The 18,975-nt window shown below is 38.7% G+C and overlaps 1 protein-coding gene across 1 annotated transcript in view; it reads right to left on the bottom strand.

Moving 5' to 3' along the window:
• Positions 1 to 18,975, bottom strand: part of LOC139134752 (cilia- and flagella-associated protein 54-like) — a 41,236-nt gene that overhangs the window by 14,640 nt on the left and 7,621 nt on the right. Inside the window, exons 7-8 of the mRNA XM_070701777.1 lie at positions 2,796 to 2,965; positions 1,416 to 1,607 (exon numbers count right to left, since the gene is read on the bottom strand). Of these exons, the coding sequence (XP_070557878.1) occupies positions 1,416 to 1,607; positions 2,796 to 2,965 (362 nt within the window). The remainder of the gene's footprint in view (positions 1 to 1,415; positions 1,608 to 2,795; positions 2,966 to 18,975) is intronic.

The following is an 18,975-nucleotide window of genomic DNA, read 5'->3' as shown; positions in this document are numbered from 1 at the left end:
CTGGGAACACATTTTGAAACATATGCGTTCTCTGACAAAAGAGAGAACATTTTGTCAGTTTATTTTATAACTCAAGTTCAGTCACTATATATTCACAGACATCATATGCAATATTCATTGACAAAGAACGCCTGAAACATGGAAAAATTGTGGGATTCTGGGACAAAACACGGCACGTCCGATCAGTAGCATGGGTTTTTTACAATCGCATAGATTTGCAATAATCTGGCTTTTATGCGGAAGTTCCTGTTTAACTTTTTTGAAAAAGAATGATGAATGGCATTATGCAAATAAGGGCCACACATGGATGATGACCTTGAAAAGGATGCCTACAGGGTGCCCTTTTAATATGACATTTCCTGTTCTTATACATAAATGTACAGATGGTACATGAGGCATTCACTGAGAGATCTGTCACTCGATGATCTTTCAGTCAATGTGGGGCAATGATCAGCATTGTAGCCTGCATAGCTTTGCATGTAAAGATGATTTTTTCCACTTAACCCAGTATAAAATGATAATCACTGATGACTTAAAACTAAAATTAAGCAGTTCTTTGTTTTTCATTCTCTTTGTCATGTTTCTACACATGGTACTGGTTCAGGTCACATAAATGGCACTCACTGTTCTGACAGCAGTGGTAAAAAGTGACGAGAGCGCAGTTTGAAAATACTGGTTGTAGATCCTCGGTGATCCTGACTTGATTATAGAGGACTGTGATTGATCTCGGTCAACTTGAAAATGCCTATGCTGATCTACATTGCCAAAACTTTAAAAACCACGAATACTTTCATAAGATCGATGTAATGTGAGTGTACATGCACAAGAGGTGGCTCAAAGAGTGGTGAAATCTCTTAGACTGATACAAATGTAGGTAGTGTATGAGAATGTCAACATTTGTGAATTACTGCCAGTGAAAATAATGCCTTTTGAGTGAATATTGTGCTTTGGGTAAGGTGATCTGAACACACTGACAGACACCATAAAAACTCTGTTTATCAATTCGATCAAAAAAAAAAAAATTACAATTTTAAAATGTTAAATTATTAGAAAATTGACAAAGCCAAAGTGGTTGAATTATTAGGGATTTCAGCTTTTTTGACAGTTTATAAGTGATATGCTTACCATCTTGGATGATCGTAACATATAAACATTACATTCTTGAAGTCTCAACTTAGACATTCTGTATTTTACATTGTATTGTTCTGTGTATTTTATGTTAAATGTTCAAAACAGAAAGTAATGATTGGTTGGTCAAATTACTAGAGATTTAGAAAGTCCTAATTTCCATTGGTGGTCAAACTGATAGAAGGGTGAAATAAAACTATGTTTTGAGAAAAAAATAGGGTGGTCGAACTAATAGAGGGGTCGAATTAATAGGGTTTTTACGGTACTTCACATTTTGCTATCTTTACCTGGTTGAGTATGATATTCTGGGCATGCCCGTAGTTGTTGAGAGTCTGCTTGCTGATTGGTTCCCCTTTCTCTTTTTCATAGCTGGGTGCTGACAGAGTTTCCAGGTCTGTCAACTGTACTATAGCCACTGCCAGAATAAACTGACCAACAGTAGACATGGTTTGAAGGTTTCTCAGCATCTCCACCACATCCTAGTTTGACAAGAAACAAACAAAAAATTTGGTTTATTTAAATCATTTCCACTGATAAAAGCCAATTTTAGTTAGGACATCCTTTTGTCCATTAAAAGGTAAAACATAAACATGACAAGTTCAATGCCAAAACACAACTTGAACTTGACGGCTGATGGCAGTACTGTTCACGTTTCATGTAAAAAGATACAGGCAACAGAAATAAGTCTTAACAGATAATCATGGTAACTTTAAAACATCTCAGCTCTGTGACTTCTGCAAGTTTTTAGTGGGAAAAACAAGAAATATAATTTGCTTTGCTCATAAATACTGAATATTGCTTTAAACTAATATCCTTTCTTTATATGAGCATAGTGAGACTCTTTCTTTCAGCTGATACCGTACCATCATACACACATACTGTACACATAATGACTTTCCTACTGTCAGACATGACATAATAACATAAAAATTTTACAACTGTTTACACTGATAACATTTGCACAGGCCATAGAAATCTTTTGATACTGAATACATCAAATCAGTTATCACGTAAGTCATTGAAACTGCTCTAGGATGTTCTTCTCACAAAGCGAGTATTAGTCAGATCTTGGCAATACAGCAGACAACATTTTTGCCGATGCATGGTTGTAGGAAATAGTTTGTAGTGATTGTTGCAATGTAAATATGCCAAAAATATCATTATTATACACCTTCTCCTGTAATCTATTGTGTTTTGTTGAACAATAAGTTGATATCTGTGGATGCAGAGTCCAATACGGGGATGTGTAGTCCAGTGATGCTCTGTCTAATGACCTAGGCTGTCATTGGATGCTGTTTACAACCTTGATGACTTTTAGCTGTAGACACTGTAACAATCAACATGTTCATAGCAAGGGAAGACAGACAGTCCAAGGCCTGACAGATACTGTAATCATGAAGGTTTGGTTCATTCTAAGATACTCAGCCCTTGATTTCCCCTTGTCTTGCCACACCATGACACACATACGCACATACAAATACAAAAATACTCCACATGTATACATCCTGTATTCTCTACCTTTCGTATAGAGCATTGCCAAGTCAAATTACACAAGAAATTTTACCTCGTGATCAATTAAGTAGTGAACAGGGGAGAACATTACTCTTTCTTTAACTCAAGGAGAATTATTAAATCTGGTTGTCTCACTCTGACATGTTTTTCCTCACCTGCAACACTTGCTTGATATCATCTAGACTTCTTCCTTCATGCAAGTCAATCATGGCCCCTAGAAGCAAGAACTCTGCCTGGATTTCAATGTCACCACACGCCTCGGCTTCAGCCAGACCCTCAACACAATACTGCCGTGAATCTGGTAGGTCCATCTCATTACTTTTACCTATTGGCCAAAAAAAGCAGAGTTTCTAATGATAAATGAAGATGTCAATACAGTGTGCGCCTGATGATATCAAAGTTTCATCATTAATGTAGAATGCACCTCGGGGACAGATATTTGGACGATCAAACTTTTACAATTCTTTTCTGATCTACCACTTGTCAGGGTTCATTTTAAAGCTCTTGGCATAAGAAAACTTTTCACTGTCTTAGTTAGTTTTTTGAAAATCAAAAATTTTACTTTTCTTCATAAAATTAACACAGGGATTTCGGCCATTTCGAATTTCAAATATCAGTAAATCTTGGGTAATTTGTTTATCAGGCACCAAAATTTGCATGGTGACCTCCGATTTTTATTCTTGATTTTGAATAGAGAATGCTTGAAAGCTTCTCTGAGGAAAGTTTGAGCAAAAGCTTAAGTCTTTCACTTTCAAGGTGCATACTACCTTAATATGTAAAAATAAATGTAATAATCAATCAGAAATGATGATACAGATTTTTACTGCCATGGTCAAGCTGGACACTATAAAAATTGCATGTCAACCGCAAGCCACAACGATGAACACACTCCCCCAAAAAAGAGATTTCTCCCAACTGTGTGTGAGCTGCAGCTGCTGTCATTTGTGCAGTTCTATATGCAGTAACAAAGCTTTCACCACAGTAAGTACTGGTTGAAGTAATTAATGGAGGGAAAACACCATGAACATCTGAAACATCTGAAAATGTTGCAAATTACTAAGAAAAGGAACTATATAAATGTAGATTCTATTTGCACAGTTAAAAAGTAAGATCAACTTTGCAAATTTTTGTCGTGACAACTTTCCTGCCAAATTCATATTTCACCATCAGATCAAGTTGGTTAAAACTAGTGAAGCACAATATGTCCCATTTGGTGCATTTTAATAAAAAGCCGAACATTTGAAGGCCCCTGAAATCATAGATACTGAAAACATGATTTTTATGGACTAAAGCTGTTAGAACAAACCAAGCCAAATGGGTGGAAACATGTATGATTTTAGCTCATTACTGCTTTTCACTGAGTTCGCTGATGGGGAAGTGATACTGTCTGGTGGGCAAATTTTAAGGGATAAGGATCTGATGGGGTGTGATTTTCAGCTGTTGAATCATGGCATATTGTATGACATTTCCTGTACCATCATCAAAGAGATGAACTACGGCCCTGATACGGCTTTTGCGGCCCGAGGTCGTACGGCGGAAGGGCCCGAGCGTGCGAGGGCCCGTACGCCGTACGACCAAGGGCCGCAAAAGCCGTATCAGGGCCGTAAAGGTTTTATCATATACCTTATGGATTGATAAATATGTATTTTACATAAAATTCAGCATTGTTTAGGAGATAAAAATGCCTGCGATATCAAAAATTTATCGCCATTTGTGTCAGTTTTTCATAAATTCGATGGCCGCTTTCCGTCGCGGATTGACATACATAATGACGTCATTTGTTTACCTGCAGAATTCTAGAACGCGCAAAGCAACATCCGTACTATTACGTGACCAACAGAGATCAAGGCTGAAATCGAGGCGTAAGAAGGACAAAGGCGTAATGTCAGTTTCTTGAAATTTATCCTAAACAGGCACGCACCTAGTATACACAGGATTTCACCAGAATTAGAAATATAAGCTGATGTCACCGGCGCGGCTACACTGTTGCCACGCGCAACTACAATCTGAGCGAGCAGACGTTTTCCTAATCTCTCGCTGGCTTTGTGTACGAATGGAACGTTTGCGGATAGCAACGCGCGTAGTAACCAGAATTGAGTTAGTTCAGAAATGCACGCGATTGCCCATATTTGGGCACCGGGCCGGGGCGTGATACGTAAAAAAATGCACGGATCTGAGGGCGCTTCCTCCCATAGGTTTACACAGGCACGTGAATGTAGGTATATGAACTAATTACTCTCTTTGAACAGTATTTGTGTCAAATTTGTATCATTCGAGAGGCCAGATATATTGCTCAGTATCCTGATTCTGTAAAAACGTTGGGAGAGTGGATAACAAAACGGGCAATATGGCATACTGGTATATACTTGAAAAACATACATGTATATGACAAAGAGACACCATAAAGCACAAGACACAGTAAAGGGTTAGGTTGTCCATCAGCATTATCTCCGGACAAATTGATAATTTGGATCCAATTTCCAAAATAAATCAAAGAATGAAGACTATTTCATTTCTCAATGCAGACAAGTACAAATGCAAGAACTAGGAATTGAGGAATATGCTGTGTCGGTGAGCAGGAAAAGTCTGTGTTTAAAAAACACACTTGTAAGATATTGTATGCATTGGGATCGTACAGTTGCTTGATGTTGCAATTTCATGTGAAACCAGCAAAAAAAAAGAAAAGACAATTTTCAATTTTCAAAAAACTTAAAAGAGCTTTAAAATGAGCTCGCACAAAGGTATATCAGAAAAGAATTGTAAAACTTTTAGAGTCCAAATATCTGTCCCTGAAGAGCATTCTAACTTAAGAGAAAAAATATGCTTGACCCTGGCAGGGAACATATAACAATTACCAGTACTATATATTATTGTCTGAATACATGGGTTTATATGCCCAAGAGTGGATGACAATTTGCCCGATGGCGTCACTTGCAGGGCATTCACAAACAATTTTACCATTATCGACCAGCATCAAACAGATTTTCACCAAAGTCAAAATAGCAGTCGCCGCGCATGGATATTTTACTAAGGGCTTCACCGGACCGGTTAACTATGGAAACTGGTCAGTACATCGTTCACATGGCCCGCTAACTCCCTGGATGTTCCTATTCATATCAATGCACTGATTTGCACTCACATCGATGCACATAGTCCGATGATGAAATGTTACCCTTGTCCAAGCTGATACAGAAGGGTGCATTTGTATGAACCTTGATATTTATTTGGGAGAAAACCCACATGTAACTTTCATGATGATTTGTAATTACGATTATTCAAAAAGTATTACTATCAATTAATTAGTCTGGCCAACATCCTGTAGATTTATGTTAATCTCTGACTAAGCTTAAAGTAAAGAAAAAATGTTGACATACGTGTCAATGTTTTGATGATCCAGACATCAGAGCTTTCACCTCATTCAATCATTGGTTGTAAGTAAAACATGATACAAGAACTATTCTGGAAGCCAGTCTTTGAAAGATGGATCACTAATGTATCTGAAAACATGGCAGTGGCTCTAGTCTTGGCAGAGACAAAACAGTAACAGGTACTAACCCTTTACAAGTGAACAGATTGGCAGTTGACCAATTACACAGGAAACACGTACCACTGATTTCACATTTAGATGCATTAAAACTATATGTACACAGACAGTTAGCATAAGAAAAGTTATTGCATTGCTTTTATGAATTTCTGTAATCAGTCTTTTCATCAATAATTAACCACAGTCCCTCCACCCGGTTGACAAACAGCTGTCCTTTTAAACTTCCAGCTGGTCTTTAGTTGTTTCTGTTTGTGAGTGTTTAAATGTTTGTATCTATGTCACTATTTTGTGTGTTTTTAACAATTTCAATGTGTATCAGTGTCCCTTTTTTATAGAATGCTACTGCCAGTTGTACTATTTTAATCTGTATGTGATAAGCCTGAAGGCAAATTTCTACATGTATTTGTGGACAATAAAGTAATCAAACTGAACAGAATTGAATTGGTATCAGCAGATTTCTGTGTAGTTTCATTTCCCTAACATTTGACTCATTAGCAATTTGTCTGTATTAAAATTTAAGTAGCATATGTTGAATAATCTCTGCCCCATGCTTTGCTTAACTGTATCTTTGACATCAATTTTACTGTCATTTTTCAGCAATCATCCACACACTGTCTTGAGCTGGGGCTTCATTACCGCCTGATGATTTGAAGCCAAACTAAAGCTCTAACACATGTACGTTAAACTTGAAATCTACGCTTGGATCAATAAATATGTCCAATCATAAGGCAGAAACCTTCAATGAATCTAATGTATCTCATTGGCAATGCAAAATGAACTTTACACTGCTAAAACTTTTCCCAAAATCATATATATTTATCAATCTGAATTTTCATATATACGGCTCTGTGTATTCAATAATTATGTTTCATTCACTCATCTCTCGCTTTTTAATGCAAATAGTGGAATGTGTTTTACTTTATTCCATATTCAACGAAAAAACTCAGCAGGAATATAATTTTGTTGCTGACGCTACATTTTTCCTCCAAAGTCATCATGGAGAGATAGAATTGTTAACATCACAGCATCCTGATGGTTCAAATATCATCAATAAATAGTAATTAGGGACTGACCTATTACCAGCAGATTGCATGTAGTTTTTGTATAATCTGACTAATTAGTAGCTTGTGCCACTGAATACTAACATACGCTGAATAATATTTGGTCAATCCTTCTAGCTTCATTACATTGTTTACATCAACTGTCATCTACACAGCTGCGATCCACACATTATCATGAGCCAGAGCTTTATTCCCACCCGATAATTTTGGGCAAAACCAAGTTTCTCATGCATTGTGCTGTGGTACTTGAAATCTATGTATGAGGTTATAAATACTGTATCCATATATTATAATAATGACATCATCAAAAATGGGAAATTTGCAGACAGGAAGTAGAGGAGAAAACAACAACACCATTATTAGATTCATAAACCTATCACTCAAACAAAACCAGAATGGCACAGTAAGATAGTTACTTAATGCCACTGGTACAGCCTAGGAAGTTGCGAGTAATTACTCGCATTTGCGCCTAAAATTTGGGGTAATGCGAGTGAAAATATGAAAACGCTCGCATTTAGCGAGTGGAATTAAATATACGCTCGCATTCAGCGAGTGAAACAACAAGAATGGTAGCATTCAGCGAGTAAACTGTGAGCCATAGACGCGGCCTATATTTAGCGCATTGTTTTGGCTGCTCGTGTAATCTGATAGCGAACAACTGTCTCTCACTTCAAATGTATCAAAAACTTGACTGGCCTTGGATTTTCTTTTACTTTGATTGACATTTTCCTTTTATTTTTTCTGATACATTTTTGTCGGCAAATCTGTCTGTGACGACGTCGGACGCTTCTCTTTTCTTTTCATTGGGCAATTTGTTTGATGGACAAGTCCATTGACATACCGTGTCTAATTACGCCATTGCCGGGACGACTGTGTTTTGCCGACTCTAAAATTCTATTTTTTCGCATTCGTTTATTTGGCCGTGGAGGTGGTACTCTCAAACACAAAAAAAGAACATATAACCACACGTGTTGGCGACGGTACGGCTCACTCATAGGTACATGTTCTTGGGAGCACGACAACTTTTCATCAAACTACGACCCAATATATTCTGAAGTATTTCAAACAGCGGTGATATAAGCTCACACATCATGAGCAAGAAACAAATTACAGACTTTTTTCGACCGACTGAGATGCGGGCTGAAGTTTCAAGTTCAACACGTGATGATCATCCAGGCGACACATAAGCACGTACGGGTTCTACCGAGGTGACCACGCCTAAACGGCGCAAGGAAGATGGCGGTGGTGCATCAATGATCGTGAACAAAATCAAGCAGGCCCGGATTGGAAAGTCGAAAGACAGTAAACTTGTGCGATGGCATGAACAATTTGAATGGCTTGATGTAGATATGAGTGACGAAAGTAAACATCTTCACTGTGGGAATATTTATCGCGTGTGGTGTCCATGGTGTCGAGCGGCAAAAGAGAAGTCGGAATACGGAAGTGAAGTAGGTAAACTGGTCGAGAAAAAAGAGAGTTTGACTGAACACGCAAGTTCCTTCAAACACATTCGTGCGAGAGACAAGTACTTCGCTCAGTCTGTTGAAGCTAGTCCTCTGGCAAAAGCCTTCCGAAGCAACAAGCCTGGTAGGAGTGACGCTACACTGCGAGAAATGAAAATCAAAATGAACATCGCCTATCTGATCGCTAAACATGAAATGCCGTTCTCTGTATTTCCCACTTTATTGCTCCTACACAGAAAAAACGGAGTCGATATCAATCCAACCTATGACAATACACATAAGTGTGCTGAAATCATCGGTACGATTGCGGACAAAATGAAAAAGGAATTATCAGACTGTGTTCGTGATTCTAATTATATTTCCATTCTGATCGATGGCGATACTGATAGAGCTATGCAGGAGTGTGAAATAGTCTACTTGCGCCATGTTGACAAAACAAGTGGAAAACCAAAAGTAAATCTCATCGGACAGAAAGAACTCGAACATGCACACGCTGCAGGCGTGGTAAGTGCGGCAAAATCCCTCTGCGATAAAATAGACGACAACTGGAGGGCGAAGATTGTCGGATTTGGCGCAGACGGCGCATCGGTAAATCTCGGTAAAAATTGCAGCGTGTTCACAATGCTACGAGATGAAGTAAGTTACATCGTGTCCTTTCATTGTATGCCTCATCGGCTGGAACTTGTCATGCTTGCTGTACAGAAGGGCATATCGATGGTAAAAAATGTTCACGATGTTCTGAATATGGTTTGGAAGACGTATCACTACTCTCCAAAGAGTCGCAGAGAGCTCGCATCGCTCGCTTCTGAATTGGGAGTTGATGTTTACACTCCGAAGTCCGAGTCGGGAACAAGATGGGCTCCGCACGTGGAAAGAGCACTGCGTATATTTCTGTCATCAAAGCAGAGGGACAAAAACAGTCCATCAACATGCGGCCAGTATGCAGCGGTATTAGCACATGCCGAACACCTCGCCGCGACTACCCGAAATTCTGACATCAAAGGTCGAGCAAGTAAAGTTGTTCGCGAAATGACAAAAGTGAAATTTGCCGCCTTTTGCCATTTCCTTTTGGATTTATTCGGACAGATAGCATCGCTGAGCCGGCTTTAACAGGCAAATGAAGTTATTCTACCTCAAGCCATCCATGGAGTGAGGTCATGTATCGTGACCGTGGAGTCCATGAAAACAGAGAATGTACAAAATGGTGCACTTGATCAGTTTCTCACCAGTACATGCATGAACACTGAACAGAGAGAGAATACGGACGACCGCGAGTGTGACAGCGAAAATGATGAGTCGGAAGAAATCACTTATCAAGACGTGCAGTTGAAGGGCAAGCCAGCCCTAGTTAAGACACAACTGCAGAAGGCAATCGACGAAACGTGTGATACAACTGTTGCAGAACTGAAGCGAAGGTTTCAGAATTTGTTGGGTACGGTAAATGCGCAAGGAGCAGCTAAAGCAGTGGCATGTTTATCAGTGCTTTTCAATCATGATGCATGGCCTGACACAGTGGAAAGTCTAATGGTGTATGGTCAACAAGAATTGGCTTTCCTTCTGGAATGGTTTGGTCCAATACTTGATAGAAATGGTTGTATTGTTGTTGATGTGGCAGGTGAATGGCGACAACTAAAGCTCTTAGTCTTCAATCAGTTTTTGGATAAATCACACATGGCATTGTGGAGTCTGATGTTGACAAAAGAACCATACCGCACAAATTTTCAGAACATACTACATTTGGTAGAGATAATGACAGCACTACCCATTTCTACTGCCCAGTGTGAAAGAGGGTTCTCTGCACAAAGACGAATCAAGACAGAAGCCCGCACTCGTCTACATCCAGAAACTGTGGGAGACTTGATAGGTATCAGCTTGGAAGGTCCTGATGTCACTGAATTTGACCCCACTGTTTATGCAGAGTCTTGGTTAAATGAATCGACGAGGGCAAGGCGGCCAAATGTAAAACAGTCGTGGCCTCAGAATATTGTCTGTGTTGATGATACTGCAGATATGGAACATGGAGATCTGAATGATTATCTGTAGTGTGCATGCATGAGTAGTAATTCTGGACGTGAACTCATGGAAACTGAACTGTTGAAGTTTTCTGACTTTTGTTTGAACAATGAACCAGATTCAGATAATCTTGATTAAGATATCTACGCAGCAAATACAAGCTACTGGTATATTGTGTACATTCACAATAATGTTGTTTATTGAAGTAAAAGATTATCCAAGGCACAACAGGTTTATAATTGCTCCTTTATTTTGAACTTTAGGGGCATTTTGCTCCTAAATTTTGAAATTTAGGAGCATTTGGCTCCTGAATTTTAAAATTTGGAAGCATTGCTCCTTTGCAATGAAGTTAACTTCCTAGGCTGTGGTATTAAAATGTCATTTTATAGTATCTTTTATGGCATGGCTCGAGCAATCTGAGTCCAACAGCACCACACATAAACTATGCTTGTTCAGCAGTATATAGAAAAGCCAAACAATATTGATTGAATTAGTTTATGCTGGTTTGCTAAACACTCTCTCTAACTGGCTTTGCCAGCCTAAAGGAAATTGACACTTCTACAAATATCTGCCACACTAGACAGTGTTGATGGAACTGCATCAAACTCCTGCAGTAAGGATCATGAATGATGCAGGCCACACCATCTGCTGTATAATTGCATTCTTGGGAACTACCGGTACAACACTCTTTGAGGCATAACAACAGTGTCTTGTTACTGGTCGATATCGGTGTCTGTTCCATCAATATGTCACTGTTTGTCAAACATGACCATCAAATTTCATCACCATCATCATCATCATCACTCTAATCTTACCACGTAGTTTTGATACCAGTAATCATTTTAATAGAGATGCCATTAGCCACAAGCTGTGCCAAATATGAAGTTGAATCCCCTGGGCTGGGTTACTGGAAAGATTTATTAGGTGATGTCATAGGAACAGATGTACTTCCTGTATTATAGGTTTTTGACAAACATGAATTTTAAAGCACTTAGGCTTATTCATCCTGTGCTCGGAGAGCCTTGATATACAAGATTTCATTAATACAAAGTGGATTTATGAGTGTACTACATGTATATGAATGAAAATCTACAGATAATGACTCACATCCATTGAGAATATTGATGATAAAATTCAATATTGTAATCAAAATTTTATTGAGAATATTGAATATGAATGTTCTAAAAAATTTAAATTTTAAAAATAGCTGTATTAACACAACTAAAATGAGATATAATTGTGATTCTGATGATATTTCAGATATTTCAAATAATTTTTCGAAACATCGCATACACATGCATACGAGCCTGTGTCCAAACATATCAAAGTACATGTAACTATGTATATCTGATGATTTGGTGACTGAGCAAATCACCGAACACAGTAACAATTTGAAGGTGTTTTCATATATTATGTAAAAACAAGGTGAGTGATAGGTGCTACAACCTGCATAATCAACATTAATATCATTGGCAAAACATCTGTGACTTTATCAATCATTTCAATGTGCACGTGCCTGCAGTGATATCCCAAAGTCATGCTCTATTTCATTGTACCATATACCTCCACCAATGTACCCTATAGCTGACCACTTAACCATGTCAAGTTTCATTACACCCTGCAATGACATCATCAAGCTACATTACACTTCATAACATGTCCAACGACATCATCTTCTGTTCTATCTCATTGCACCGAGCAACAACATCATCGAATCCTGTCATATTTCATTATGCCCGAGTTACCGTAGTTTTCATAATGTCTTGCAATGACTTCTCCTAGCTATGCTTTATTTAATTACGCCCTTCAATGACATCTGGCCATGTCGTACTTTGATTGTCTCATTTAATGACATCATCACATGGTGTACAATCTTTATTGGCTGGTGCCACATCATCTCTCTATACGTATTTTACACATTTCATTATGCTCTGCAATCATATCACCTTACAAAGTTAGTTTTGATAATGTCTTGCAATGACATACGTCCTTGAATGACATCTGGCCATATTGTACGTCTCATTTAATGACATCATCAGGGGTGTATAATCTTTATTGGCTTGTGCAATATCATCTTGCTACATGTATATGTATTTTACAGACTTCTGATAGGGCATATTCTAAGCACTATACGCAAGGCGAAATACCTCAAAAGTCTGAGATTTTAGCATGTTAATGCAACATTTTACAGATAAGAACATTGAATGACTTTTTCTTTACTAAATACTTGACATGTATGTAAATCTCATCACATGAAAATTTAACCCTTAAAACATCAGAAGATTTCACAGTAAATCATGTGTTTTTGATTTTACATCAGTCAAAGTCAATTTAAAGTATTTCTGTGTTGTGAACTTCATGGGATTCTGTTAGCCCTTTGGGATACAGGAATTTGCAACCACTGTCAGGCTGTTGCATGTAACCTACATTTTGGAAAGGAGAGATTTCTACAAGGGTTGTTGTTAACAGTCACATTTTTAACATGTCATAATCTTATATTGCCCAGTTTATACCTGAGGAAAGCATTAAAACCTCAGTCATATACTCATGTAGCACTCAGAGCACACTTGGTATTAAAAACCATCACTTACATATAGTAGAATAAGCCTGTGATGAGGTAATTCATTGTTTCATAAATCAGCTTTAAAAGAGAACTGCATATTGTCCGTATACAACAGCACAAGTGGGCAACACCAGATGCTGTTTTTTAAGTTTCAAAGGAAACGTGACGTCAGGATTATTGCCATAAAAACAGGCAATAAAACTGAGTAGGTATGACAGATGTGCGCTTCATAAAATCCCAATTCACGCAATTCATTTCTGAGACTGAACTAAAAGACAAGGTCCTGCGCCATGAATACATACATTGCCAGGATACATGGTATACCATTTACACGTATTCACGATTGATAGAATATCTGAGCCGAGATCACGCAAGTCATCACTGATGACACAGTCCCTGCTCGCACCATTAATTGTGATGCACATGCACATTACAATGTCTGTGTGCCAAGTTTGAATGAAATCTGTTCATGGATAGTTGAGTTATGGTTCAAAAACAAGAAAAAATCGCAACAAAATGGCCACCCGACGGCCATATTGGATCATACCGCAAAATAAATTGATGAGCATATATATGCCATAGTACTTTATCTGTGTACCAACATTGAACAAAATCGGTTCAGGGATAATTTAGTTATGGATCCTATCACAAAATAAATTGATGTGCATATATATACCACAGTACTTTATCCTTGCACACAGTTTGAAAAAATCAGATCAGGGATGACAAAGAAATGGCTGCTGACGGATGGACGGACGGAAGGACGGCTGTGTCCGCAGGGACTAGAAATGGGCGCACGTAATTCTCATTTCAGAATGGAGTGAATTCATTTTAAATACCTAACCGTATGTCACATTTAGACTTTCTGAACATGAAAGACATAAAGTTATGAGCCCATCTAGTAATCAATCTCTGCTCATTTTGGCTGCCGGTGAGCTGTTTTGAGCTGTTTTGAGCTGTTTTGAGCTGCCATTGAGCTGTGACAAGTGTAGTGTCAACAAATTTTTACCTAAGATGATTGTTAAGCTGCATGATGGCTGCTGTTCGATCTGCCAAGGGCTGCACAAAGCTGAATTCTGTCTTTCAGAGATACTTGAATCTGCAGCAGACATATTACAGCTCCAAATATTCTGTGCAGATCTGCATTTGAGCTGCTGTGAACTGGCACTGCTCTGAAACCAATCTGTGACAGCTCAGTGCAGATCTGCAAGTTTGGCGCAGGATGTGACTCATTCAACGTCCACTGATAGACTGAATATAGATACTTATTTTTGAAGTATCAAAATTATATAATTTACTGGCAACTATTTTAAACTTGAATTTGTTTTATTCTTTGACTTGTGATGAGTTATAATGAAACAATCAGTATTCATAAAATTCCACTCGGTTGAAAAGGGTTAACAATGAAGGAAGATTACAGCTCATATCTGAAGCATATCTGGAATACGACTTCAAATTACAGTGGTTTGCTTTGAAGCATTGGCATTAGAGCAACTAGACAATATTGTTTTAATTGAGGTGTTGCCAACACTGTCGGGTGCAATTAACAGCTAAGCAGGGGAGCCTATAAATACCCCCTATCTCCCTGAGGATTCATAATCCAACATGAGTGGCACATGGTAACAACGTCAACGAATGCTCCCGAAAATCAGGATCTTTCAACAACCATGGTGTAAATTAAAGCACTGTTCCAACATATTACGTTTTGTGAATACTTGTGGCATCACCCTGTTGGCGAAATTCTCTCATTTTTTCCATTTTAAGTTGATTTTTTATGCCAAAACTGCTTCGATGCTGTGTTCGAAGCGTCCAACAAACAATAGATGAAAGCATTCAAACAGCTGCCAATCACGAGGGGACGCGGAAGGTGCAAACGATCAAACATTTTTTGTGTACATCAGATTGATTACGATGTCAACAATGAATAAACGAACGAAAAAACTTGACCAACGGTTACTGAACACGTGCCTCAATGAATTCAGACACAAACGGACTACTTCATGGTTTCAAGCAGATTGCCTCTCCCTTTTTGTTCGTTGATATGTGTACCTGTAGGCCTATGAATGGGTGATGTGTGTGTTGACCTGCAGTACGATATTTTACGATAGATCGCTTTTGGAAGTATATTGTGGCCTAGCCCTGCGTACGATGACGTGTATTCCCGGCGTTATACACGGCCTCCCACCACAGCTCTGCTGATTACCATGGACAAAACCGAAACATGCGGATCCAATTTGGACGGAGCACGAAAAACTACTTTCTAACCTTTTTCGGCCGAAATCAACTCGATTCCGATCTACATGTATGCAGCCTACCCAAACCACTCAACCGCTCACAGACTGCGAAAAAAAATGCTCTCGTGACGTCCAAAACCGTTGTTTGCTCGCGATGCACGGTCAATGGCTCATGCAGTGGACGGGCATTGTATACGTTCATGCCACGATTACATGTATACAGGAGCCCATGAGCTTCATTATTTCCTGTTGGGTCGGGGCGATAAAACTAAATCGTGATTGATTCATCTCTGTCGGATTTGACCAAAAGAGACACTTGCCATAGATTATAGCATCAAATGTTGACCGTTCAGACTGAATCATGATAAAAGGTCTGAAGATCGCCGTGATCGGTGATGTCTTCTTCTCTATACGTTTTTCTGAGCTAGTTTTTTACTAATTGTTCGAGTATTAGCTGACGTTTTTTTGAAAACTTAATCAATTTTTCTTTCCCAACCAGGGCACAACATTACCTTTTTTACTTTCATGGTAACCTAGGATGAATTAAATCGCAGATTAATAGACTCTTATGTTCTTCCTCGATTGTCTGTGACTGATTTTGCTATCCCAATATCGATATTGCGTTCGCACTCGGGTGTCTTGAAACTTACGTCATTCACTGAAATAGTTTTCGGACAAACTCAAGAAATTCGACAACTACTAACGAATAGTCGGCAAAATTTACAGAGACAAGCAATAATAATTATGGTCATTTTACCGTCTTTTTACCATTTTTGCCGTCTTTAGCTAAGCGGACTCGTTTGACGGAAGCAGTATATAACGATCTGAGTTCCCATATTTTTACCCTACCGTACGAGTGTAGTATTCGAATGAGTGAGATCATAATCTTACGCTGTTCCGAGTGGTCTGGAGATTTTTTATAATATACAATAAATTGAGCCTTATCAAAAGTACTCTGTTTTACATTGCTTGGATATTGATATTTCTTCCGTACGTTTTGACTGTTGATTTGAAGTCTTTTGATTCTCCATTGGCAGCAGCACATGTACGGTTACAACCGTCATGTGATGATCAGAGTGTGTTTGTAAAGTTGTCGAGAAGTTGTTCAGAAGAAAAATCATTTTGTATTTAGAGGCTTCAGTTCGGGATTTTTCAAGATAAACAAATCATTATACATTTCCTACGTCTTTGAAATGGGATTACGGTAATGTGATGAATGTGATGAAAATTTTGTGAACGTCTTTGCAATGTGTTCCCACGATGAGTGTGAACTGATTCTTTGTTAGTAAAAATCGTCAGAAATGGTCCAGTGACCGTGATAAAATAAACACAGATGCAAAACCATTGCGAGGAAGATAGTAAGAAATTCACATTGCAATATTTGCTGTCGTATTTCTCAGCAGGAATAATAAGTTTTTACACGTTGTGTATAAGAACAGCAAGCAGGTGTTCGGCGGTCAATTGCTTCTATCATAATGATCTTGATCGCAGCTATCTGGCGAGAAGACAGCGGGTACTTATAATCTCGCAAAATTATTGATATCATGTCTTTGTGTTAAAAATTTCGATTGGAGGCAGCTCAAATCAACAGCCGTGATATATTCGGAATCGAGTTCTCACTGGACACCGAACTGCCTGCTATCAACAGTACGTTATGTACCATCGGCGGTAACACATTGGTCGTAATCTTGTCTAATTCTGCCCCGACGTTTGTGCCGTCCAGAAATTTCAAAGCTAGATTTTTCACCCTGACATATAATACAGCGACCTTGCACACTAATGATCATCCACTGTTTCTGTTGTGGTTTGTTGGTTTTTTAATTTGCTCCGTGGCCCCATTAAGATTTTTTCAATACGATACACAGTTTGAAATTTTTTCAAGGTAAATTTAGTACATTCCCAGTTTGTGGGGTAAAGTTTTCTGGAGTGAAAGTTTGAGTTGACGCTGATAGAGTAGACGTCGAGCCCGGCACAGCTGACTGGGACCCGGTCGGTTTAGGGTCGTTTAATCAAAACCTGCAGCAGAGTTCTGTATGATCACCGTTCGGCATTTGGGTGATTTTTTGGTCAAAGTAATGCAGTAACAATGTACGCCAGATTCTTTGTGTTGTTTTTGTCACAACCGTCATACGCGTATACGGACGGTTTTCGATTAAAAACGGTAGTAATATCCAGTGCTCGTAAATGCGTGCAAAATTTATTCAGTGACTGTTTACGCAGCAGTCGTAAATACGACTAGGATTTACCACCACGTAACAACTGTAAACACCACATCAATAGTCCATACGAAAAATTTGTGCTGAAACGAGGGAGATAACAATTGCGGTAGAAAAGGTCAGTCCACCATCCGTCAAAGTGTTGATCGAAAAATCTTCACTGAGCGCCAACTACATGAGTGGCTGTTATAGTTGTACACGTAGTTCTGTGGGCTTTCCGCTGTCACTTGTTACGAGCTATGTTCAAAGTGCGTCAAGCTACGAATATTTTCATGTACTGAGTTACAGACATCGGTGAAGTACCGGGTACATTGATTTTGTTCAAAACCACTGCCTGTTTGTTCCTCGTGTTGTTTTTTGTGTCCCTAACGTCGACTGGCTCTATGTGCGTATAAACATAGCAGTCGGGATTAAGATATCCTGGATAAATAGATTTATTCCGCCTCTGACGCAAAGATACACACTGTTTTACATGTGCCACTCCTAGGCCCTGGGATCGATTTCCATACCTTTAACAGCTAAGCAGTAACATGAGTCGATCATAAAAAAATACCGCAATTATACGGTGTCGCTCACATTTGATCAAAATTGGTATATACCAGTATGGGTACCAAAGATCAACAATAAATGTTGTTTCTATCTGTTCAGTGCAGGAAAATTCTACGTTGATGTTATGACAATGATTTCTGCACAGTACAACCAGAAAAACAACAAGAAATATTTAAACCAGAAAAACAAGAATGACAAAAGTAATTAAGGTCTGAAACTTTAGGTACTGGATGTCAACTTTAGCAACATGCATAGCAGAAAGGCAGCTAGCGCCCTCTTAGTTTGACCATAGACGGTCTTCCTCCCCTCTACTGATGGTCTTCCTCCCCTATTCTGTCTATGGTTTCAGCAGGTCTGTTAATATGTAACAGTTCATAAACAATGACAGGAAATGAGTCAAGTCAGTGGAGTTAGCCTGTCTTTAATTGACATGCCACCACTCCTGCACATTTGCAGGATTTCCCTTTTTCTTACCTCATTTGCACATTTTTGACACTGATGTGTTCATTTGAACAAATTCACATCTCAACCCCTACATCTACCTGTACACCAAATACTGAGTGGTAGCTTTGGCAGTATGGGAGCCTTTGTGTGTGACGTATGACGGACATACATCCGCACATACCCACAAATATACAGACATGCAAATCAATTCAGCTTATATGATAACCTCACATTGGTATGAGTAAAAA

The sequence above is a fragment of the Ptychodera flava genome, chromosome 6 (genome assembly GCF_041260155.1).
Source record: "Ptychodera flava strain L36383 chromosome 6, AS_Pfla_20210202, whole genome shotgun sequence".
In the NCBI taxonomy this organism is placed as follows: domain Eukaryota; kingdom Metazoa; phylum Hemichordata; class Enteropneusta; family Ptychoderidae; genus Ptychodera; species Ptychodera flava.
The sequence above is the reverse complement of the archived record's forward strand: the minus strand, read 5'-3'. Positions and strand labels throughout refer to the sequence as shown.